The sequence below is a fragment of the Leptonotus elevatus genome, chromosome 4 (assembly GCF_054856555.1).
Source record: "Leptonotus elevatus isolate MCC_2025b chromosome 4, RoL_Lele_1.0, whole genome shotgun sequence".
In the NCBI taxonomy this organism is placed as follows: Eukaryota; Metazoa; Chordata; class Actinopteri; order Syngnathiformes; family Syngnathidae; genus Leptonotus; species Leptonotus elevatus.
The window spans coordinates 17,161,323-17,188,419 of record NC_141242.1 but is presented as its reverse complement, the minus strand read 5'-3'; the positions used below and the strand labels follow the sequence as shown (position 1 = coordinate 17,188,419).

General features: G+C 40.0%; 2 protein-coding genes and 1 pseudogene across 2 annotated transcripts in view; 1 reads left to right on the top strand and 2 right to left on the bottom strand.

The window, feature by feature from the left end:
- Positions 1-27,097, top strand: part of LOC147175866 (inactive serine protease PAMR1-like) — a 114,108-nt gene that overhangs the window by 40,948 nt on the left and 46,063 nt on the right. The gene's annotated exons all lie outside the window — the stretch shown is intronic.
- On the bottom strand, positions 8,736-8,844 carry LOC147175868 (5S ribosomal RNA; annotated as a pseudogene).
- On the bottom strand, positions 18,209-22,156 carry LOC147175867 (four-jointed box protein 1-like). Its single transcript, XM_086072619.1, has one exon. It carries the CDS (start codon positions 21,788-21,790, stop codon positions 20,540-20,542), a length of 1,251 nt encoding a protein of 416 aa, XP_085928745.1. The 5' UTR covers positions 21,791-22,156; the 3' UTR covers positions 18,209-20,539.

Genomic DNA, 27,097 nt, shown 5'->3' with positions numbered 1-27,097 from the left:
AAAAAAAATGTGAATGGGGAAGATGGTATCTTTCTTGAAGTTCAGAAAAAGGAGAACATTTATTGTCGCAATATACATCACTTATAGTATTAAGTCCTCTCTCTCTCCAATCCTCAAAAACCCTGACCATCGACCCAGGTTTAAACATGTCGTTTTTTGTTAACGGAGCATAGATTGAAACCTTTGGGAAACTAAAGTTTTTTTTTTAATCTGCGTCAACATTTTTATGGAACTTTTAAGAATGAAATTGCCAACTGTTTGTTTAATAAGTAATTGACTATAAAAAAAAAAAGCAATGCTGGAAGGGATGTACCTGAAGCCAATATGGATTAAACTTTTACCCATAGTGGGTTGATATGACTTTGGTCTTCCATATTGGAATTCAACTGCCAAAAAGTAAGGACCCTCAAATTAGCGGCCCAGTAGTAGTGTTTAAGTAGAGGAAGACCTAAACCACCTTCCTTTTTGTCCTTTTGTAAATGAATTTTGGAAATACGAGGACGCTTATATGCCCAAATAAATGAATTAATAACAGAATCTAGCTGTTTAAAATATGTAGATGGCAAATATATATGAAGGTTTTGAAACAGATATAGAAACCTATGGGAGTATAACCAATTTTATGGCATTAATATGACTATCAATGAAAGAGGCAGCAAATTCCAATTTCTTATATTATTTTTAAGTTTATCTATAGCGTGCAAAAAGTTTAATTTAAATAATTGCTCAGGATTTCTTGAAATGTTCAGTCCAAAATAAGTCAAATGAGTTGTTACTATTCTAAATGGCAAATAATTCAAAAATTCCTGCCTCCTGATTGTCAAATGAATGAATAAATTAAGAAATTAACATCGTGTCTTGTTACTAAAAACTTCAATTATCCAACACACCAAATAATAATCAATTGCAACAGCATAATAAACAACTTGGCATTAGCAGAAAAATAAACAGGCTTTCCAACTGTAAAATATAGTTAACTAAGAAATGGTCTACCAAACACATATTCCCTTACTTTATGCTACACTGATAACGCTACGAACAATTGTCCAAAAGAAATCCATATACACACAAAACTTTTATAGCTCAAACGTTTACAGGGATGTCAAAGAAAATATATATTCATGTGCTTTGGAGGGTTTGTAAAACTTAATGAAATCAAATTTGTATTCTGTTTGCCAATAAAACACTTTACTTTGGTGTTCCTGGATATAATGTATTTTAAGCATCTGAAGATCAATTTAATTATGGCATCTTAAAGTTTGACTCAAAATTGTCCATTTCAAATTGATTCTATGTGCTCCAGTTCAGAATCTGTCCCACTCTGTCAATGCATCCTAGGTGTTTTTACATGTATTGTGTAAATCAACTCATACTGTCTGCTTCCCCCAAAAATTGCACTTAATGTTCAATGCCTCTATTCCATCTATGTATTTGAATAGGAAATACGCAAATTGGCTATTTTATCAATTTTAACGATTAAGTCTTCATGACATTATTGGATTGAAAAAGAAAATCAATGTAAAGCAGACCAGAGAAATACAATAGAACATTAATTTAATGTAATAATTGTTTCCCTTTTTTTTGACTAAATGAACATCTAAATGAACAACCTATTCTAAATGTTGCCTCATTAACGATAAATTCTTATTTCAGTAAATGGCTAAGAAGACCTCCTTTGTATGTTTAGATTAGAAGCGAGAGATTCAGTATCCATTTGTTGTAGCTGTACTTGTAAGTCAGAATCTTTTCATGTTCTGCACTGCTTCAGTGTCTTGGCATTGACTGCACCATCCCTGCCTATCTTGTTTGATCCTAACTTGCTATCAACCTCTTCCACACACTCTGTGATCAGGGTAACTCTCTTACGCCACTAATTGTAGGGCAGTGATATACAAGGAGCAGTTTTCTGTTTTTATGGTTGACTCTTCTCTCAGAGAGGGAGAAATTGAGTGTCTGGGGATCACCGTACATGATTAGTGGAAATTAAAGATGGTAGTGGGAAGCTTATCTGTGGTCCTCTGGGGTTTAAGATGAAATAAAATCCAATTTAAGTAGAATTTACTGGTCTGGATCATCATAAGCACCTGCCTAATATTGTCTAGGTCAGCCTATTGGTGCCAAAATAGTTTGAGCCCACTGAGGCATGGACTCCAGATGCGGTGCTGTGGTATTTGGCATCAAGACAGAAATTAAATTGATGGGGCTGCCATGGAACAGACTTGTACTGTGCTGCCCAGCTTGTAGAGATCTGTGTGTCCAGTAGCCTACAGGGTGTACCTTGCCTCTCGCCCAAAGTCAGCTGACATAAGCTCCGACTCACTTGCAACCCTATTGAAGACAAGTGGCAAAGAGGTTGGATGGATGGATAGCAATATAGCAAATATATAATATAGTATTAGTTATGTTACCGTAAAAAAATATGAACAGTATAACCTCAGTATTTCCAACTGTCATGCACACTTCTGTCCAGCCATTATGGATGGCTGAGGACACAAGGAAAAAGATTTGTGTTTTACAGTAATGACATTCAGTGTTTTTCCCGTGATGCCTCTAAGCAGCCCCCTAAATGTGGTCAATACTCCTCTCTCCTCCCTGATGTGTGGCATCCTGGCAATGGTAGGGATAAAAATGAACTGGTTTTGGTTTGATTTCATTTCATCGCATTAACCAGAAAAATTTCATCTAACTATAAAATTATATAATTGTATTACTTAGCGCCATCTAGTGGTGAACTAAGAATTCATTTGTTTTAAAAACCCACTATGTACAAAATGTACAATAATGTGCAAAACAAATATGTTCTATCACATCAACATAAATATTAAAAAAATATATAATCACAGGTCGATTAATCGCTAATTATATTACATAGGTCACGTACCGCTTTATAGAAAGTTGACATGTTTTGCGGCCATCTTTCTGCTATGGATACCCCAAAGAGAAGAACTTGGTAAATGTAGGTGCTCGCAGTTATTGTCAGACACAATGGGTTGACCGACGCTTAACTTCCACAGCTCGGTCCTGCAGGTGGTTGTCGCCAGAGGTGGGCACTTCCGTCTCTTATCGCTTCTTGTCGTTGACAGGCAGACCCCTACATTTTTGGCGAGTGCCCACCTTTTCAGCCTCGATAATGTTATAACTTAAGCAGGTTTTCGTCCGTCGATCGGGGTGAGTTCAGACAGTCCTTCTCAGTCCGTGTGTTATTACGAGGCTTCGCATCATAAAACACACGCAGAAAATGTGGACACTTGCCGAAAATAAGAGAGATGGAAGTGCCCAGCTCTGGTCATCGCTGAGTCTCATGATTCACGCTCCTGCTGCTTGTTTCCCTCTGCTTTGTTCTCTCTATCTTTTGGTAGCTTCTCCTGGTAGCTGCTTTTGTTAGCCGCCCCAGGGAGATTTTGCTAGCCACTTGTTGTTTTTGGCCCTAGTAGACGTTTGAAATGAATTACTAGCTAAAAAAAAAAAAGGACATTGCACCAAATATGAATAATCAACATTGCATTAGTAATGCACTTATTGCTACAAAAAAAATTAACTGTAAAATCCAAATGCAAAGACCCTTAAAATTTGAAGTGATTTTTTTTTTTGTAATGATGAACTATTGTAGGACAGAAATGTTCATGAACATCGGTTTCCTTGCTTTTCTTTTCTCTTTTAACTCAAGTAATGTGTTCTCAGTAGGCATATGTCCAATGCAGATTGCATGTTGAATAGAAAAAAGATGAGGGGAAAAAACTATTAGGCTCCAATCAGGGGCCAGTTCCAGTTGTTTACTTCAAAGCGATTCAAAGTTATTGTGACCGTCACATTAATATACAGGTAGTATTCATGTCATTATCTCTGCTGGGCTGTTTCACACATTATCATATTTTATTCTCACCTAACCTTCAAGCACAATCAAAGTTAATTCATGAGAAATAACAGGCAGACACGTTTGAGGACATAATTGACGAATGACGAGTTTGTGTTGACATAAAAATGAATGGCCTCATGATTGGCTTCAGTTGAGATTATGATAACCGCAGTAAAATGTGACTCGTACTCGTTGGTGTCTGCAGTAAAAGCTTTATTTTTTAGTTTTACAATATATAGTAATTGGTCAGTTTTGCAGGATTAAGGTATGCAAAATCAATTGATGCGGTGACAGGGAGTCTGCTTTGTAGTCGTGTTTCGTGGCTCTATTTTTGCCGGCTTTTCAAATATTGAGTTCCTACCCAGTGAAACTTAAAAAGAATATGCTCATGATCTCCTTGAGCGTTTTTTTGTTTTATTCATTTTTTCCTTTCGGACACATTATTACAAGTTACATCGATATCATCCGAAAGAAGGGCTGACGGGTAGAAGCCATGGCTTATTAGTAACCCGTCCCCATTGATTCTTACTATACGCATCAGTCATATACATTGATTATGATAATCATTGATTCATATCGTTATCAATCCCAGACTTAAGTCTGCACAGATGCGTCCTTCCTCGACAGATGCGTCCTTGATTATCACACTTGTTTGGAAAATAAATGGTAAACATATTCCCCCCAAAAAAACACACAGATATAAACCTCTTCTTTTTTTTGCATGGAAGATAACATGTCCAATGGCCAAAAAGCTGGCAGTGAACTGAAGGTAACATGCACCTGTCAGTCAAAAGTTGGCAGCATTTGCCTTATTTCTCTCCTTAATACGGGGGAAGATGAGTGACTGTAAATGCATTTGGCTCTATAACTGAGGTAATTAGAGATTTAAAGGTGGGTTACATTTACTCCATTTTTACTCATGCAACCTTTTCTAATAAAAAAAAAAAGGAGAATCTTTGGCTCATGTGTTACTGATATCACCGCATGGAGGAGAGAACACAAGTGAAAATGAAAAACTGAAAAAAAAAACGTGAGAACAGCTTTGAAAGGCAAGAACAGGTTTAGCAAAAGGGTCGGGTGGTTGTGTGGAGGAGCCAGTAAGGTGCTGAGTGAAAAGATAGAGATAGAATTCCATCTTCACAGATGAGAAAGCAGTCTGCAAGCAAACAAAAGGATGAAAAGATGACCTGCAGCGTTTTTCCCGATTGACAGTTGGACAGGCTGCCATCTTCCTGCAGCCCCTCCCTCTCGCCCTCTATCCTATACTGTGAATCTCCACTGTCAACTCTTAAAGCAATGATTGGCCTGCCAGAGGGCGAACACAGTGCTGTGTCAGCAAACATTAATGGAAAACTACCTGTCAAAGCAGATGGGGGGAGCTATGAAAAGCATAGGATGAAAAGGAAAGGGTAGATGAAGAACAAAGGAAGGGCAAATCATTACAAAAAATTAAATTTAATGACTGTTAAGATGCTCAATAATTTGGTTGCCATCGTGACCCAGTGTTTTTGTGTATGTGTGCACGCGCGTGTATGTGTACATGCCTTGCAGTCTGCCACTCTTTGTCCCCTGTCTCTGAATGAATTCAAGACTAGTCACAGTGAAAGCAGATTAACAGATTAAGTGGTGTGCTTCTGGGAAAAACAAAAGCTAGTACAGTGGTTGAACGTAGGCAGCAAATGGAAGGATGCCGCAACAGATCCTTTCGGTGTCATTCCTATGCACTGTATTAACGCAAAAGGTCATGCAACTGTGTGACGTGTTACCAGACATAATAGAGAAAAATTCAAATGACTTTGCTCAGGATGAGTGAGAGCAGAGAATTGGAGCTCGAAATCATTAGCATGGGCTTTGGTTGCGGAATAACCTGCAGAGAATCACAACGACTGCTTTTATCTCTCACCGAGTTGCAATCCTTTTCAAAATTGCCTTGCAAATACAGCGCTTAATCCCAAGGGATTAACTTGTATTTGCATGCATGTGTAGCTCCCTGAGGAAGAATTTGTTAACAAATGTAAATATGGAATCAGGATTTCAATCATTGGAGGGACACATATCATCCTTTTAACTATCCTCACATATTTCCCGTCATTCCTGTTCGTCTTTCTTCCTTCTCGAGTTCCCACTGTATGTTTTGAAACAAGATCTCGTTGCCTCAAAAATAATTGGGTCCCTTCCACAACACTCAACACATGGCAACAGATGTGTGGCAGTAAGTGTGAAGGGGGAAAGCACAGGGGCAATTAGAAGGAGGCAGACGAATGGAATGAGATGGAGAGAGAAAAGGAAATGGTGGGAAACTACAAAGAGACAAATGGGGGAACGGGTAGAGGAAGGGAGGGATCACTGGGAAGAATGAAAGGTGCGAGGGGGAGGGGGTAGGGGTAGGGGGAGGGGAGAGAAATGAAGAAGAGTTAGGAGGTTCTCAAACACTTTGCACAGTAGATGCCACATTCTGTCCGGCACAATATGTGGGCCGCCTCTATTTATACTTTCTCTGTGTCACGTTAGGGCAAGCACACAAGTCCGGAATTGTGCTTTTGCACTTTTGCAGCTCAACACAATGACCGCCTACAGACATGTGACAAATTTAAGAAGAATCAATATAAACACTTTAAGTAAAACTGCACCGTGAGCAATGAATACTTTGATTCCCAACTATAGCTAATGATACTATAAGTAATATACAGTCAAGTATAATAGTACATATATGAATTAGAATATAAATCGCCTCTATAGTGTTGCAGTGACACTAGAATTTACTGCTTTTAAAGACTGACTGGCCAAACTGGCAGATTATACTTCGGAGAGAGCAGTGAAAATGATCAGACAGTGCCTTTTGAATCACCCTCGTTCCTGGAAATAACATCCAGAAGTGGAACACGATTGTCTCTTTAATGATGACAACCAATAGGAAAGCAAAACTGAAGTCTTATCATGTTTATTTTGGTATTCATCATGTGTCTTTTACTTGCAGAAAGAAATGCTTGACAGAGCTGAAAACAAGCAAGGTGTTCATGTCCGCACTCTTTCTACTTTTTGTGTTATCTGGCATTGTTAAGCACAATTCCATGAAATATGTAGTTTTTGTCACCCAATCGTTCAGAGGCAGATCTGAGAAAAAAAAGTCTCTGCACAGCTATCACTGTTACAAACCAAGAGCTGCTGCAGTATAACACAAGCACACATGCACAACAGTGCTTCTTAGATATTTTCTCTAACTTTCTCCACCTTATAGGAATAAGAATCCCCCCATCATCAAAAAACAACTCTCCAATAATAAATAGTAAGGATGGGCATGTACCGATACCAGGTATCGGTATCAGGCCGATACCACTCGTGACGCCTTTTGTGGCCGATCAGGAACAAGAAATTATCAATTAAAAAATATAAAATAGCCATTAATTTCATGATATTTTAAGGAAAAATGCTATATTGGGATACATTGGAAGTTATATGCCATTGTTTCCGCCCCACTATTTGAGCAGCACAGAGCTAGATACTCATTTCTATATGACCTTGGATTATACAACCAAAGTCACCAGCTATAGCTCAAGGGAGATGTGGCATTTTACAGCGAGGGATAAATTGTATCCAGGTGCAAAATAGGAAAATTGGAGGCAATCCACAAAGTGTCACCTTTGAAATCATGAGAAATGAAAAGCTAAATCTTGTCTTTCATAATTATGTGTGTATGAGAGATGGACAAATCTTAAATGGGACACTCGGTGAGCTGCCTGCTGCTCTTGTCGTGGAGGATAAAAAGTGAAATCAAACCTATATTGAATGTGTGCAAAGTAGTGATTAAACACTGCAACTGTCAAAAGCACAGCACATGGGAGAATTGTGAATATTTCTGAAGGAGCATTGTCGAAAACAACAACAACACTACTTCCTGTTCTTTGAAGTCACCCTTTGCTCTTTCTCACCAATGCTGCACTCCCCCTTGTGCTGTCCATCAGCAGGCCATAAATCTACACTCTCATCTGCTGCTGTGCCTCTGAAGTTCAGGAATGTCATTATGGTATTTGGGGCCGTGTGAATTATGGGAACACCTGGAATGGATAAAGGGGTGCAGCACTCGTGAAAAAGGAGGTGTTACCGGGCATCGTTAAACCTATGAAAAGCAACATGCTGACATCCCGCTAGTCAGATGGATTAGTCAGAGGTTAACTATCTTGGAACTCCTAATTAAAACTGGAAACGCAGATTACAAGACTGGTCTTGCGATACATGCTTGCATGCCAAGTAACAACTTCATATGGCGGAAAAGTGCAGAGAATTTAAGCCCGCTGCTAGGGAGGGAGTTTGTTTTTAAAGGCTGGGGGGTTATAAAAACACAACATGGCTGGGGTCAGTGTCTGACCTGACTCTTTCAGTTTTGCACAACATGTTTGGCATGCCCAACCGTCCCCGTCTCTATATAAATTGCGACAACATTGTGTTTGTTTGTCTGTCACCGAGGGACACATTCATGGCCCGGTTTTCTTTCAGTATGTTGTGCACGTGTAGGGCATTATAGTGACAGTTAATGGTGATGTGTCTATTGAGTCTGCTGAGTAAAAAAATACTAATGAGTTCTCACATTTAACTTAAAACGAATAAATATTGTTTTATTTGATGCAATGTTAAACAGTTTTTAGGAACATTTTTAATTAAATATTCACATTATTTTAATTCTTAACATTGATGTTGCCTTTGCCAGCGCAGTAAATTCTGTCGAGTAATTTTTACTCTTTAAATTGAGTAAAATATACAATTAGAAGAGAGAAAAATATTCAGTCATCCATCCATCCATTTTCGTCACAAGGGTCACGCCTATCCCAGCTGGCTTCGGGCAGTAGGGTACACCTTAAAATGGTTGCCAGCCAATCGCAGAAGCTTACAGCACCTGGTATTCCCATGCGGTCTCCCATCCAAGTACTAACCAGGCCCATTCCGGCTTAGCTTCCGAGATCGGGCGTTCTCAGGGTAGTATGGCCGTAAGCTCTATTTAGAGTCAATATTACTCAAAGTATTTTTAGTGTGTATGAGAGCATTTGCCTATCACATGAAAAAAACCTAAAAGTAAATTTTGCAAGCAGAGATTTTCACTAAATTTTTTTTTAAGTCTCTTGCAATTGTAAATTGTGGGACCAAATCAGCTCAGTTTAGAGTAAAATTTGCTTTACAGAATTTGCTGTACTTACTTCCAAAATACTGGCATAGCTCTTAGCAAACAGTTGTTTCTCATCTTAATTTTGAATCTTAACTCAAAGAAAGAAAAGAAACAGCTGAAGCGATTCAAACTGACTGCCACAGCTCTCTATCGCTTCCATACCAAATTCAGTGACTATTTTTACATGCAGGCAATAACCCTTTTAAAACCCAAATATGAGCAATATTCGAGTTTTGTAAGGTCATGTAAACACGCGCAATAACCCGAATAAGACCCCTGGGTTACCCCTTGCATAACCGGAATTCTTGCTCATATAAACGCATTTGGAATACCTCGATCAAATGGGGCATTGTTTTTTGCTGTGCGCATGCTGGCTATTTTCTTCGTCGTCATCTTTTCTTCTTCTTCGCTTATTTGATTTGCAAGGAATCTTGGTCTATGTAGTCACAACTTGCATGCGTGGCTCCATCCTACTTGCTAAAAGAGCCTCCCTTGAATACATTGATTTCTCCGCTGCGTTTTCACATTATTTTGTGTCTCTACGGCAAAAACGCCACAGCTTGTGCCTGTATACACATACAACAAATACAAGTAGGCCTATAAAAGTCCGTGCTTCTGGCCTGTAACCAACCGGAAATACTCAAGCTGGTAACATCATCAAAGATGACGCTCGCAACAAAGAACCATACTGCCGGAACGAGGAGGAAACCGACTACTACATTTATTAGCGTGGTGAGTACCATAAATATAATGTCTGCCATTAAATGTATAGTAAGTTAAAAGCGGAAAATATTTTTTTTTACTTAATTACGTTAATTAATTTCGCCCAAATGAGCATGTAAACGGGATTAACTCTGTCCGCCACGCATCTAAACATGTTGCCTCAAACCAAAATTCTGACCGTAACCCGAATATTGACTGCATTAATTAATTGAAGCAAGCTTTCTGGATCACAAGCATGCTGGGAAAAAGGAGCATTCCCCTTGCCGTTTCTAGAAATGAGGAACCATGTCCAAATTGAACAATTAAAATTCAAGAAGTGACAGGTCTTTGCCAGCAACTGATTTGTTTAATTAATGGATGTAATTAAGTTGTATCCCAACCAGTCACAAACCAAAAAGCATTCAATACTAACAGAGTTTCTTGATGAAAATGTCTGGAATGAAGCCATGCAGATGACAAGCTCTATGTTATTAAATGAAAAGAAGTGCCCATCAGAGTTATTTGTCAACACACGATATTTCCTCTATATTGCCTTCCAAAACGCACGCACGCACACACACACACGAACACACACAGAGTGAGTGAATGTAGTTTTTCATTTCCCACTAGTTGGCCATGAATTTTGCCATTTAGAGTGACATGTACTTCAAACCCCAGGTGTTCGATAAAACTCGGTCATATCCCCTTTTAAGATAAATTATATTATACGAGGCAGTTTCAAATTGAAAAAAAAAACAACAAATAAAACTGATGACAGCAGAACAAAATTATTGCTTTTATGGGAGACATTGCTGCATTACAAAGGCACATTTGGGAATGACAAAATAAATACATTTGTCATCCAACAAAACGTCTTCCCCAAAGGTTTAGCCAAATAATGTTTGCACGACATACAGTAAATATGTATACAGGACTAACAGACGTGACCAAATATAATAAAAATGAATGAAAATTTAATCAGGAAAGGACATAGTGTTATCTTTTTGAATGCTCACAGATTTTCTCTCTGTGTAATGAGATGATATTACAGTCACCTCAAGGATTTAGGTTAGGAAGTGGGTCACTGTACTTACTCTGGTTTGCTTTTGTTTAAAGTACTGCTAGGTTGTGATAAAACGCCAGACTTGCCCTGCAGGTGTGTCATAATAGCTGGGACTGTCTGTGAGAGAAGTCTGGATGACTTCCTTTTTAAGACAAGTCAGTAAAGCGTGTGACAGCATGTATGTGCTTCTCTTGACAAGTGGGGGAAGTCACAAGACCTGAAGTCTTCTATTGTGTATGGGAAAAGACTTCACAAAGGACCAAGTGTGTCTCAAACCACATGACCACTGCTATTATCTCTACAAGAGAATTAACAGTTGCTCTGTAGATTTGCTAATACTGGGGGGCAAGAAGAGTCACTCTTAGTGAGGCTCACTGAAAGTTTTAGCTGGATTTTAGCTTTGCGAAAACATGCCGCCAAAAGTCACCATTCTCACTGGGTGTCATAAATTAATCACGTCTCTTATGTTTTAAATTGATTGTACATTTAAAATTCAACATAAAACTGGTAATATTCAGGGCCCTATTTTTGCACCCAACTGTGCACCTTTTTCTTTTTCCATTTTAGTAGATTGGGCGCAGTTAGACATATGTATTTGCGTCATTGTGGGAGTTAACACGTTTAACTTGAATCCCAGCCTGTCAAAGCGGCCCCTCTCATGCTATCTAAATTCAGCGCAGGTGAGGATAACAGACTCACAGTTTATGAGGAATGCAAGAAAATCACTAATTGTGGATGATGTTGTGGGTACTTGGGGACCGCCATCGATCCTCAATCATATATGTGTGTGTGTGTGAGAAAAACTCTTAAGTCAGATCATTCATAGCTCATTTGCGAAGATGACCTGCGTGATGGGCGGCACAGTGGCTGACTGGTTACCACGTCCGCCTCCCAGTGCAAAGGTTGTGAGATCAAGTCCGGGCTTCGGCCTTCCTGGGTGGAGTTTGCATGTTCTCCCCGTGCTTGCGTGGGTTTTCTCCGGGTACTCCGGTTTCCTCCCACATTCCAAAAACATGCATGGCAGGTGAATTGGACACTCCAAATTGTCCATAGGTGTGATTGTGAGTATGGTTGTTAGTCTCTGTGTGCCCTGCGATTGGCTGGCAACCAGTTCAGGGTGTACCCCGCCTACAGCCCGAAGCCAGCTGGGATAGGCGCCAGCAACCCCCGCAACCCTTGTGAGGACAAGTGGTACAGAAAATGGATGGATGGATGGATGGACCTGCGTGATAGTTGAAAGAAGTTCCACAATTATTGTTGTTGGGTCTTCCATTTCACCAATGTGTGCATAAAAGAATAGGATTCAGCTTCTGTCATGTTAGTTATTGTTCCGTGGAATTGCTTTGAAGTCTTGACTTTGGTATTTGGACTGTCACCACTTTGTTTTATGTTGCGTCAAAAGTGGTGAGGAGGAGTGAAAGTTGGAGCGACGGACACAATGCGAAGCTTAAAAAAAAGTTGTTCAAAGTTTTAGGATGGTGACGGTGGCAACACCCAGTGTTTTATTTTCTCTGACTCAAAATGGGACCATCATTTTCAAAAGGCCTTGATATTTACTGAGGTAATGAATCACTGCAGAACGAGAAGGATTTTCTCGCCAACTTGTTGACCTTTAGAAACAAAGTGTCTCTGTTGTTTTCCTCTCCATGCTTGTATCTGCTTTTTGCACTCAAGCCAAAGCTGAATATCCATCAACTCGCATCAGCTTCATTAAGCCATATTTGTATTGTCGTGCCACAATTATGACAGATTGCCCCCAGCCTTCTGTATTCTGCACTCGGTGGTCTCGTCTCACCATCAGGATGGCACGTCAATTCTTATTCAAATGACAATGAAGAAACGGAGTCAGCCGTAAGCCCCCAATTGTTTGCCTCGGGTGAGCTGTTGCATTATCCCACAGATACTGAGGGAGAGAGGCTAGCACCTGGATCCAACCCAAAATAGCTACCTTGAATGCCTGTCCTCATCCCTGCATGCTCGAGTGACCTTCATTCCTCTCTCTGTACTCTTTGTCAACTATCTACTTAACTGATTGACTCTTTTGACATCTTCCCTCAGCTTCAATCAATTTGGTGTGGAAGTACAACATTGCTGAGTGCGGAAAGCCGCACTGCTTGTGCAATACAACAGACTATTATGGTGTCAGAAACACACAATTTACATACAAATGACCATATTACAGAGTTCCTGCACTGTCAATGGATGCTATCATTCAAGAGCAACACCTTGGATAGGTTACACTCTGAAGCCAGCAGAGCAAGGGAAGCAGCAAGGGATCAAGTCCACCCGGAGGAATGTGCTTTTTCAGCAGGGTCGAATAATTTTGTCATCACACGTCCTCTTGCCCTTCTATGTATTGATTCTCTCTGCACTTCAGGCATGTCTGGCACAAAGCCTGTATGACTTTGTCACAGCAAACTGAGCAAATCACAAAAGCCTAAAACTCTGTCAAGCAAACACTTTAAGGCCAATTTACACTACAAGTCTCAGTACGTAATTCTAATTTAGTGCCTATTTCTGGCTTTGTTTTTAAATATATTTTTTTAAGACTGTCCATTTACAGCATTAATCCACGAGTTGGTCTTTGCACCTCCAATGTACCATATTTATATCATATTCAGTGTGTACAAGTACCACGGGTTGTGTGTGGGTTCTACGTGAAAGAATCAGTGAATTCATTATAATTAAAACACATTTAAAACATCAACTACAATCAAATTGAATGAACATTTCTTATCAGACGCCAAGAAAATGAAGGGAAAATTAAAATACAGTCACAGTAGATTTTTTTTCCCAAATAATGTACAATATATTTGTATTTAATCTTTAAGAACTGTTTGTTTTTAGATAACATTTAACAATAATTTAAATGGAACCTGTAATTTAATTTCAGCGGAGTGTTTAACTATATTAAAGCGTACTGTTATTGTTCAAACTGTGCTTGATATAGTGTCTTACTTTGTACAATAACCGTGATGGATAGATAGATAGATAGATAGATAGATAGATAGATAGATAGATAGATAGATAGATAGATAGATAGATAGATAGATAGATGGATGGATGGATGGATGGATGGATGGATGGATGGATGGATGGATGGATGGATGGATGGATAGATAGATAGATAGATAGATAGATAGATAGATAGATAGATAGATAGATAGATAGATAGATAGATAGATAGATAGATAGATAGATAGATAGATAGATAGATAGATAGATAGATAGATAGATAGATACCATTTAACAAGGACCAACTACTCCCATTAAGGCCTTATTGATTTTGTTTGATTTTTAGAAAGCTCATCGTTTAGCTTCAGGATTGACTGATGCACAAAGGACTGTTTGAGCTTGACCCTGTTACAGTGTGGCACATGACCGGCGCACGGATGGGAGAAGCACATATTCATTGATTTAGCGCAGGGCTGGGATCGGAGACATTAAATATGCTTTTTTTTAGAAATAAAACCTCTACCATTTTTTATGAACACTTTTAAACTAATGTATTTTAAGATAATAGCAGATTTTAACAATGTAACAAAACTTTCCCATGATTTTTTTGTATTTATTTCTTTGCTGATTGTTGAGAGGAATCACACAGTAACTACTGCCTTATAGTGAAGTGTGAGGTAACATTTAAAGTTACCAAACATGGTATACCTTGTCCTATAAAAGTCTACAGAGATTAGTTTTCAGGAATAATAGACTTATCCAATATTATAATTTTAATATTTTATTTCCAGCCAACTAATCCATCCCAAATGGCTATTTTGGAGGAAGTAACCATTCCATGGCTCATATTTGCTCAGAAATGACTACATCACACAATTTCGGAAATGGGCAGGTGCAGCTCTTTACACCAATTCTGCAGTGAAATGTGGTAGGAAAAAGTAGAGTGAAAAAGAAAACTCAAGAGTCATTTCCATAAGCGCACTAATTCTCATTTACATAGAGATGAACCTAATGCAAATGAGCATGCTCTAAGTGGCACTCCTGCTGTAGCAAGGCAGCAAAACATGGAAATGCCAACACCTAAGAAGGTCAATCAATTGTCATGAAGAGCCAAACTGGTTGCTCGAATAAGTATTCTTACCGTACTTATTATGAAGCTAATATCACATTCTGCGAATGCAAACAACCACATACTAAACAACGACAACAAAGCAATAGTTTGATTTCCCCTGGCAACAAACTGCTTTATTTGCATTCTCAGTGGTATGTGTCAATGCCCGGTTGTGTGTGCATTTTGGCGGAATTTACTTCTTAATTGCTTAATAAATAATTGTTTTACACAAATTTCTAAATTTCCCATATGTGTCTGTGACTTATTCTGAATTTTGCTGTATTGCAACGTAACAGTGCACCTAGTTTAGATAATGCCGCCCTTGCACTAAGTTTCTGGCACCTAGACTGGGCAACGATCCGCCATTTTCGAGGATTAAACCGAAACAAATCTTTTTTTCTTGCACTTTAAATAGACTGACTCATTGATTGATATCATGTCAAAGGCAACATGTTAGCACTATTAGCTAAGCTTACACAGACTGGGCAATTTGAATGCTGGAGGGGGGCACACATTTTCGGCAGTGCTACTGGGGGGGGGGGGGCATATAGGACCACATTCTTCGTAACCAGATGTTTGACAAAAATGCTAATTTAAATATGGACAAAATACGTGCATATGTGCAAAATACATTTTTTATATATTTCATCTTTGATACACTTGCATTGTATTGCATGTATAAAAATACCCATTATTGTAACCGACTCAATAACAAAGGGTTTAAAGCAAACAACAAAATATTTTTCGCGCAAATGTGCGAGTGCATTTGTCTTAAATTTGTGATTTTTTTTCTCTCCAAAATTGCCCACTTTAAAAGGTCACAAATGTGCGACTTCAGTTCTTGTAAATTTGTGAGTTTTTTCTCGCAAATTTTCCACTTTATAATTTCACAAATTTGTGAGTTTATTACTTTTTATAATAATGTCGCTAATATTCAAGTTTTGTTCTCATAATTTTTTTTAGATTTTTCTTGGAATATTACACCCTCTCTAAAAAAATTAATAAATATGTATACGTGGCCGTAATACGCCGTCGTATTTTTGTACTCTCTTGCTTGTGGAAATAAATACAGTTTTTCCAGTATATAATTCTTCATATCAAAGCATTTACTTTATGTAAAAAAAAGGTTATATATTGTGACACTATTTTCCTTATGTGAAGGAGTGCAAATGTTTACATCCAATTAAATTAAAATTCCAACATTCTGCATAACATTTTGGAGACAGGCTTTGCAGGCTGAAGCATAACAAATAGGATGGAATTATATGTTGAAATGAATCAGGATTTATTTTGTGCAAAGACTACCATGAAGTAAATCGTATTAAGGGAAAAAAAGAAAGAATCTTAAATGAGGTTATAACAGGGCTTATTGTGATTACCAGGACACGGATTTTTGCTGACTTATACATACTGCAAGATACATTATATTGAGTAGAAATATCAAAGTATTTGCTTTTGCTGCTTTCACCAAAATCCTTTTTTTTTAAACTCCTATTCAACTGTGATACAACAAATTGAGGAAACAAAGATTTATGTGAGGAAGAACTGATAAGTAGGGAGTAATCTTTTCCATAATCTGCAAGCATGGCATCACTGAAAGATTGGACAACAACTGTCTTTGTGTTTGCACTTACACACACATTCTCGAATCATTTTCATTTTGCTGTGTGACCTCCAGAAAATGCAAAACTATTCAACTGCACTTGCTATAGATTAATACATCTGAGTTTGTATGGCTTCAAGCTCAGTTCTAAACTTGCAAGATGTAATGAAATGTCAAGCAGAAATATTTGGAGTTAATGAAGGCAAGACTTAAGGCAAATATTTGCAATTCAGTCATACTTTATTTTTTTTTAGCTGAGGAATGTGCTGTTCTCTTTCTTGACTACAACTTCTGTCTTTCTTGAGGAACAAACCCAAAGGCCCTGACCTCCTGTTTGTACCCCTGGTTTGAACAGTCAGGCTTTGTGCCAGCTCTCCCAGCACAACAGCGCCTGGATGTCCGACCCACAATGTGAAAGCCCCTCTCGTCGTTGCCCCAGCCCCCCAATGATTGACCCTTTATGGACGGTATCCACTCAGCTGTGACTAAGTGACTCTCCTCCTATGTGCTGTGTTTTATAATGAAATTATTCAGCCATGCGCAGGAAGTCCCCTGCACTATGTAGCCTTGAAAGAATGCCAGTTACGTCTATCCACTCACACATGGTGAGTCCACTAAGGTGGGGAGACACCCTTCGTTAGTCACTTATTTCATGGCAAAATTCCTACACAGTCTTTGCTTATCCTTTTAATTTTGTTATTTTAATTTTGCTGGTTATTATCAAAGGGGAAGTCAACCCAACCCAATACCTTTCTTTTGTACCCCCATAAGTCAAAACATGGCATTCTAATTAATATTGTTTTTGTGGAATATGAATTAGGCAGCAGAATCCACCCGTTTTGATCCATCTCAGGAGGCAGCCATTTTGCTACTTGCTGTCGACCGAAAATGATATCACAGTTGCTCAGGGCTCAGGTAACGACCAATCACGACTCAGTTTACGAATGTCCCATAACCAAACTTCGAAAACAGGTGAGCCGTGAATGGTCGTTACCCGAGTTCTGAGCAACTGTGATGTCATTTTCAATCGACAGCAAATGGCAAAACGATCGCCCGCCCGATATGGAGAAAAATGGGTGGATTTTGCTACTTAAATGGGAATCCAACCCAAACATTTTGTTTACAATAATATGTTGCATGTGCCCCCACTTTCTTATATTCAGAATAATATTGTGTTCATGGCATTAACCAGCAAAATCCACCCATTTTTATACGTCTCAGGGGGGCGGCCATTTTGCCCCTTGAGCACTGTCGACTGAAAATGACATCACAGTGGATGAAGGCTCAGGTAACGTACTACTGACCAATCAGGGCACACCTGTTTTCTAAAGCTGAGCTAGAATTATCATACTTGAGCCCTGAGCAACTGTGACATCATTTTCAGTTGTCATCAAGTGGCAAAATGGGCTGACATGGATAAAAACGGGTGGATTTTGCGGCTTAGAACTCACAATACACAAACACAATACTAATCAGAATACCATGTTTAGACGAGTGGAGCTGCATAGAGCATGTCACTGTGTTACTGTAAAGACAATTTCGGGGTTGACGTCCCCTTTTAAGTCATAGTCCACAAATGCATTATTAATCAGAGTGCCGTTTTTAGACCCGTGCGGGCACATAGAACTTACTATTGTCGAGAAAATTGGGGAGTTGATGTCTCCTTTATTGTTAAAAAATAAAGTGTTATAAAAAATAATATCCAAATGAATAATTGCATTATGGTGGCAGTTATAAAAAGTGAGAGGAAAAGTAATCAGGGTTCAAACCTTCAACATTAAAGACAGTCTGTGTACACAGCTGGTTCCTGTTTCATTTTCCTGTTGGAGAAATCGCTGCGTGCGTGTGCGTGTCCATGGAGATGATCCTCCCTCTGCTCCTCTGGAATGTTTGCAATGTGCACAAATAAGAGGAAGATGAGTTGAAGTACCTGCAGATCTGTGCTGCGGGCCTCAGGCTGCGTGACCGTCGGAGCCGGCGGCTCTTTGTACACACACACAAAAGTACCACATGTGAAGAGAACCACGGCACACAAACATTTCGGAGGGTGCAATTAAGTACCACATATTGCTTTAGTGCCATGAGCTATAGGAAAAGTTTCATTCATTGCAGTGTTACAGGATTTTTTTTCTGCCTGTGGAAGAGAATAAATTGGGTGTAGACTTGAAAAATCCTTATGCATCATTAACTAAAACAAACCAAGCAGAAAGTGTGAGCAATGCATAAAAAGTTATAAGGCTAGACATGATTTATAAAGTCAACAAATGTTTTAAAGTCATTGCAAAAACTGAGCTCATTATTTATTTTAGCTAACAAATAAGGAGACGGTGATATGAACAGTGGAAATAGATGTGAGGCAAATGGTAAAAGGCATAAAAAGCATCGAGGGTTGTGAGTCTGGTTTGCACATGCAGACCACAGTTAAACATTGTGTCTGCAAACCGTCGTAAATCTCTTTGCAGGGTTCAGCATGAACAGGCATGCTTAGATGGTGCCCAGCTGTATTGCAGAGGCCACGTAACACCCCCGCCCTCCAATGAAACTCAAGTCGACAGTAGAACTAGCATCCAACCCATTACCATGACCTCTTTTCCCCACAGTTAGCACGCATATTGATCTACTAAGCAGCTGAAGCAGGTGGTTGGACTGTGTGAAAGTGTTATACCTGCTTAACCCTGTACACCGCATCGCTGCCATTGTGACCTAGCAGGCAAAAACACAAATTGCAAGCACGCGCCCCAAGCATAGAAACGACGGATAAATCTGATCCTCCGAGCTGCACAAATAGCGATGCGCCCTGGAGTTGGCTGAACACACAGAAGTAGTAAAAGAAACCAGCTGCAGAATGGCGAGAGGCTGAAAATACGACTTTCCAAACATACATCATTGGGTTTTTGCTCTGAAGATCAGACAAGTCCAATCTGTTATGGAACTGATAAAGAATAAGCCTTTTTAAAACAACCAAATAAAAAACACCTGTGGTGTTGTAGTGAAAACCTGTCAGTATTATTTCTTATAATAGTGACCTTCAAGCATTCATGAGCTTTGAATAATTTTCACAGTTCAAATTTAACCTTTGCAAAATGGTAAATAAAACCCTCATCTGAGCGAAAAGCATTAATTAATTAGCCTCTCAGCAGTGTGAGCCCCCAAAAGGAGGGATGCTTTTTAAGCTTAAACTGAACAGACAAACCTGTTTGATGAAACCCTTGATTCAGGTAGAAGACAGAGATGAAAACAAATTTCAATTTAGTTAGGAAACAGCAAATCCTTTTGAAAACGTATCAAATGCTGTCACTTGTCTCCTCCTTCATAATTCCTGGTAAGATTATAAAGGATTAGCATTTTCCTGTTGTACCATGCATTTGGCTGACAGCATGGCTTAGAGGGAACATTCATGCCAGTGCCACGCATTTATGCAACACAATGAAAGCACTGTAATGATCAGCACCACGGCTTGCGCAAGCTGCTAAATGTTTGACGCACCATATAATAACAGTTAAGCAGCACACAGTGTTTTAACATAAATTAGTGTATATTTAAAAAGAGGGAAGGGGACAAAATATTTTGGAATGTTACAATGCACATTAAATTAGTGGACCTCTGACTTGCCAAAACAAGTTGGTGAGCAATATTTACAACATGTTACATGTACAGTTGACATGCTACACTTTTAAGGCTGAATTAAAAATAAAAATACAATTGCCATGCTGCCTGTATGGCAACCGACTGTGCAAAAAGATTTTCTATAAAAGCGACCAGATGTGAACAGAAACAAAGTATTCAATGTTGTACAGTAAACAGTAAGGCTTGGGAGTTTATTTGATCTAGATTAAATACCATATGGCAATAATCCAAACACACTGAAAGCATGAGGGGCTATATGTTACCCCATGCAGTCACTATTATAGTCTTTACATGTGATCCTAATCAAGTGAGTGGGATTCATAGTGTGAACTAAATCAGCAGGGATTAAGATGGCACAAATAGCTATAAAGTAGGCGTCACATTTTATCCGTAAGAGGTAGTTCAGTTGGATGTTCCAGACAAAGCTGTCTGCTCATCTTTGGGCCAAAGTCCATCGTGGATGCTCATAGCTGGCCGTACTTCTCTTTGCAGCGTAGAATGTGTCTGTATACTCTGTCTATCCTGTCCTGGAGGACAGCGGCGTGCTCGTCTGAGAGGAAGCCCAGTTTTGCTGACAAAGGCTCGCTGTCATTGTAGAGCTCCAGCAGCCTTGACTTGGAGTCTCTGCGCTGGTGGAGCTCGGCCACGCGCTGCGCGGTCCTCTTCCTGAACACGCACACGGAGCTCAGCACCGTCTGGTGATATTGCTCCCACATGTTCAACACCCGGAAGCCGTGCACTAACCCGGCTTCGTTGTCGATAAAAACGAGGTCCCCGCGGGGCGTTTTCAGGAGATTGTTGGTGTCCCTTTCCATGACGCGCGCGTCCCACTGCAGGCTGAACAGATTGCTGACGAGCCGGTCAAAGTTGGCCGTCATGTAGTCGAATATGATCAGATCGCTCCACTGCATGAGCTCCACGAGCTCCGCCGCGCTCTTGTTTAGGAGCTCCGGGTGCAGCCCATCGCTTTCCTGTCGTAGCGGAGCAGGTGTGACCACCCCGCTTAGGTTGGAGACCCACTCGGTGAGAGAAACCACGGCGTGGTCGCTCCATTGTAGTCCGCCGAGGCGCGTCTTCACCGCCCCCCATTGTTCGCTGTAGCTGTTCAGCTGGGACAGTACCAGAGGCGGCACGTTGGTGATGCCCAGCAAACAAGCAAGGTAATAAGTCAAAGTTTCACCTTGCACCTGATCCGGGTTGATCCCGTAGCGCACGCACGCTTTGGAGCCATCCGCGAAAGTGGCGAGCTGATTGGATATCCTGCCGCATCCTGGCTCCAGCCTCACGATCCGCGCTGCCCTCGCCCTCTCTCGCCAAGCCCGGGCGTATTCCTCCGTGAAGCCCACCGGGAGTAGATCCTCCAGCCAGGCGCTCCAAAATATGCCATCCTCCACGGGGGGGTTCAACTTGACCGACCCCCTCTGTGGAGTCGTCTTATTCTCATTCACGTGGTCATGGCGACTCCCCGCTGTGTTCTCACTTAGGTTGTGAGCCTTGAGTTGGGTTCTGTGTGTCGCCGGGACAGCAAGCAGAGTCCGGAAAGTTTTCGCGGAAAGATCCACGGGGAGTTTAGGGTAGAACGACCCACCGCCCGGCACCGGGAAGCCCCGTTTGTGTCGCTCCAAGCGGTCCTCGAGTGAGCTCCACACGTAGAAAACCCCCGCGAAGGCGCCCAGGAAGAGAAGGGCGAACAAGTTGGATGTAAGTACCCTCATGGCGACCACACACACTCACACACAAAAAGATCCACTTCTATTCAATCCCCGGCTGAGCTGGGGCGGCCGAAAACCTGCGCGCCCCCGAGCCCAGCGGCTGCCAGGCAGACTGTTTGAGAACGATGCTCCAAAGCGGTATGCCGCTCATCTCAGATGCTTATCAAAAGCCGGAGACGTTTTGGATGTGTCCTCTACTGAACCCTCTTCATCGTTGCTCTCTGGTGATGGAGTGGCTCTCTGCCCGTGAGCACCTCACTGCTTCTCATCCTCCCCTGGCTCGCTCTTCTCTTCTCTTTTCTCCCTCTCTTTCTAACTGGTGCTGGGTGAGTTTGATTTGTGGCGGTGTTGGCTCGCTGAGAAGCTAGGCGGTAAGACACGTGACTCCAGTCCCGGGTTGGTGGGAGGGTCGTGTGGAGGAGGGCGCAGGGAGGAGCGGAGCAAGTGCACTAGCGTTGTGTGTGTGCGCGTGTTAGGCTATCCTTTTCCATATTTCGGTACATTTTTAATCCTCTCCTTTTAGAGAAGGAGAAAGTGTTTTCAGAAATAGACTCATCACCTAATATTTTCACCCAGCTAAGCCACAAGTTACATTTTCAGCACTGAGGCTTATTTAACGACTTGATTCACATTTGCACAGAATGAAACTGAATAATGATGCAGTTACAGAGGTGGCAAAAGTACTCAAACTTGTCTTTACTTCAGTCAAAATACTTTGGAAGTGTGGCACTGCCAATGTGGAATAAACATTCTTGTCTGGTAAATACATTCAAGTTCAAATGTACTTGCAAATATGTTTAGGCAAAGGTCAAACGCATTTCCAAATACCGTTAACCCTATCTGCAAGTACAGCCTTTTTCCCAACAGGTCAAAGCTATGCGCATGTGCAAGCCAATAGGCTACCCCATAGCATTATCGGAAAAAATACCAAATGGAAATTGTGCACTGCAGACATAATATAATAAATAATAAACAATATGAATACTCAATGTTTATTTACTCCTTTTGTAAACGTATTCTTATAATGTAGGCCAAATATGTCTTCTTCTTTTTTTTTATTGCGCAAGTCAATACCCGTAGCATTATGTAGGAAAAAAAATCCTACATTTTTAGCATTTCAAGTCAAGTTTATTTATATAGCTCTTAATCACAAAAGAGTTTCAAAGGGCTTTACAGGCTCACAGTTGACAAATATTAATGACATCCCTCTGATCAAACCACAAGAGAGCAAGGAAAAACCAAAAAAAAAACATCAGGGGAAAATTGATCAACCTTGAGAAGGGACCGCAAATGCGGTAATCACCCATTTAGTCTACAAGTATGTTTAAAGGTACCTGCAATTATGTTTAAACGATAAACATACTTGCATGTTTGAGCATACTTGCAAACAGCCGAACGTATTTTCAAATAAAAAATTAAAGTACAGGCTCTGAAATGTACTTAACTCATTCACTGCCATTGACGGCTATAGACGTTAAAAAAAACATTTGAACTATTTCTATTAGTTAAAATTTTTTCCCACTTTTGTTAACAAGAATGTGAAAACCTAGATTTTTTTTTATTGTACATGGATATAAAATTTGTGATTAATCGTGAGTTAACTAGTGAAGTCATGCGATTAATTACAATTAACATTTTAATCGCCTGATGCCACAAATTTTTTATAATCTTTTCTTTTTTTAAAACAAAATCATGTCATGTGAATACAATTTTTCATTGTAATTAATCACATGATTTCAATAATTAACTCACGATTAATCACAAAATATATCTGTTCTAAATGTACAATATTTTTTTTGTAGGTTTTCATACTCTTATTAACAAAAGTGGAAAACTAATAGAAATAGTTTGAATGAATTTTTGACGTCTATAGCCGTCAATGGCAGTGAATGAGTTAATTACATAGGTACAAATAAAAACAAAATTGTACTGTCAGTAAGTCAAAGTGTCCCAATAGTCAAGACGGTACACTATTGCATTTTCTGTGTCGTTTCGGGTATCAGTCGGACGGACGTGAGGCCATCAACATTTAACAGCTTAAGCTTGGCAGTGTAAGCCTATCATTCCCTTTGCTCACCAAGTGACACTGGAGCATCATTACAAAATTGCAGCCTGGCACCAAATACTTGGGCCGTAATGCCTTTAGGTTGTTGAACATGATAATCTTCTGCTTGAAGCGTTTGAATAAAGTGAAGTTGGCACACGTTAGACTTTATCATTCACAGAAGCAATCCGCAGAATCAAGCTTTCGTTGATGCTGAGATTCAGTGCAGCCATACGGGCAAATTGTCCCCGACTTTGCATGAATGGAACCCTTCCGATGTATATTTTGTCAAAACACGAGTTTGAGCAGTGTGACAGTTAAAAAGCTTCTAAAACGGGCACTTAACCGAAAACTTCTTGGCCAGGCAGCAATTTTACAACACTTCTCCAATGTCAATGGGCAAGCCGGGGAAAAAGAGTGATAGGCTTACAAAAATTGCAGAGGTGAAGCTGTCAAATGCTGTCGGCTTCACATTCAAATGATACCTAGAACAAAATAGTGGATAGTGACTTTTGAGACACTATATGGTATACATATGATAACTTGGTTCAATGAAAAAACTCTCTCTGCACACAAAATTGTTTTCTCTCTTTTATTGACTTTCAAGGAAAAAGGCAAGCTAATGATGGCGCGAGACTCTGTGGGTCTCCAAAAATACCCAAACCCAGTCTAGCCTGCCCCTGTGCAAATTTATAACTTGCCTCATGCTAGACTTGCAGTGGATGCACAAAATAGAGCCTCTGATGTTGTCTAATGGTACACTAATGTGCCGCCACCGCACAGGGTTGGGAATTAAGAATGGGCATATCGATACTGTGGTATTGGTACAGTGACACTTTTATGCAATTCATATGGCATTGATTTCTTCACACTAATAATACAGTACATATTGATGTAAACTCGCAAGTAATAATTGGGGCGCATGGATCACTTTCGACTGTTTTAGATCACTATCTTCAATTACCATGTTTCGATTCACCTCCATTCATGTCAGTGTGTTGCACTGGTCCGCCCAACAACAAAATTTGTGACGTGATGCCAAACGTGCGGCTTGTCTTCAACACAAACAGCATGGATGCGGACAGACATAGCAAAAAAGAAAAATGAAAAAAAGAGAGATATACAATTATACAAATAAACAAAAAGGCAGTAGAATCATTTATCAACCTGTCAATATGTTCAAAATAATTTGAAATGGTTTGTAATGACTGCACGGGTAGCTCTCCCAAGATACAAAAGACACACATCAAACTTATTAACGCATACTATTAATAATCACACTTGGCCAAAATTGCTCATTATATAGTATTCTCATTTCTTCAAGTCCTAAACACAACGCTGCCTCACAGATCTTTGTGTGTGTGTGTGTGTGTGTGTGTGTGTGTGTGTGTGTGTGTGTGTGTGTGTGTGTGTGTGTGTGTGTGTGTGTGTGTGTGTGTGTGTGTGTGTGTGTGTGTGTGTGTGTGTGTGTGTGTGTGTGTGTGTATGTGCGTGTTGGCGCAGAAGGCGAGGGTTTGGGAGAGGATAGCCGTCAAGCAGGAAAAGTTTCAAAGGTGAAAGAGTTGGTGCGTGAAATCGCACTGAGCTTTTGTTTGTTTTTGTTGCTGCGTTTTAGGCTGGCAAAAGTTTCCAAGGAGAGACAATAATGTGTTTCCAACCATGCTCCACAGATCAGCCCTTTGCCAAACAACACATTTTTATTTCTAATGCATAATTTATATTTTAAAAAGTTCCATATTACTGATTTTTTTTTCTTTTTTAATGTTTTTTTGTGCATACCTTTTGTACCTTTGTATCTCTCTTCCACTTCCTGTTTCTTGGTTGTACTTCCTAGGTCACACTTGCCAAAACAATTCATTTTAATTAACATGTTATAATTTTTTGGGCGGCACGGTGGCTGACTGGTTAGCACGTCCGCCTCCCAGGTCAAAGGTTGTGAGATCAAGTCCGGGCTTCGGCCTTCCTGGGTGGAGTTTGCATGTTCTCCCCGTGCTTGCGTGGGTTTTCTCCGGGTACTCCGGTTTCCTCCCACATTCCAAAAACATGCATGGCAGGTGAATTGGACACTCCAAATTGTCCATAGGTGTGATTGTGAGTATGGTTGTTCGTCTCTGTGTGCCCTGCGATTGGCTGGCAACCAGTTCAGGGTGTACCCCGCCTACTGCCCGAAGCCAGCTGGGATAGGCTCCAGCAACCCCCGCGACCCTTGTGAGGACAAGTGGTACAGAAAATGGATGGATGGATGGATGGATGGATGGATGGATGTTATAATTTTTAAATGTCTACTTAATTTGAAAATACCAATTGTAACCCTTATTTATATTTCGGATGTTTTTTGTTTGTTTGTTTGTTTTTTACTACAATGCCCTAATTTACTACGATTAGAGGTGCACCAATCACAATTTTCTGGCCGATCACCGATCTCAGATTTTTTTTAAAAGTCTGAGCTGCCAATCCCGATTTTTGTTGATCTGGATTTTTTTTATCATAACAAGCAGCATACACCTCAGAGTTCCAATCTTATTTTATTGGAAAACATTGAACAATATCTGTTGTTTTAACTGCAAATTAAGTAGTTCTCTGAAATAAAAATGAAAAGCCTACTAGTCATCCCAGCAGAAGAGGACAGTGGCTGAATTTTTCAGACCTCTGAGGAGGGAGATGAGATCGGTGGAAAAGATCGGTTCATATTTAAGGGATCGGCCGATCACCGATCCCCCAAAACTAAGGAAATCGGGGCTGATAAATCGGCCGGCTGATCGGTGCACTCCTAACTACAATGCCATAATGTTAGGAGCACAGTGCATTCAAGGTTGGCATTTCGGCCTCAGAGTTCTACGGGTTCATGTTTGGGTGGATTTTCTCCAGACAATCTGGCTTCCATTTACAATTGCAAAAACTTGCATATTAGGCTAACTTACAATTGTAATTGTCCAACAGATATGTGTGCGTGTGTGAATGGTGACTTATTTAACTTATTAAAGACGCATGTACAACAATTAACATGTTTTTGTTTCCATATGTGGTGTTATGATTGGTAAAATGTCTGGTTGATCACAGGTTTTGGAACTAGCTAATTGGAACATGCATTACGATATATTGATATATTGGTATATTGGTATGTGTATATATACACATATATATATATATACATAAACCAATTAGGTATTGGTATGATGGTGTTTGTTTGTAGGTATGATAATGTTATAGTTTTGCTAATTTTATTTGAATAGGTTATTGTTATGGGAAAATCTATTGTGTGATGG

Coding starts and splice junctions, on each gene's coding strand:
- LOC147175867 (XM_086072619.1), bottom strand. CDS start 21,790: ATGAGGGTACTTACATCCAACTTGTTCGCCCTTCTCTTCCTGGGCGCC.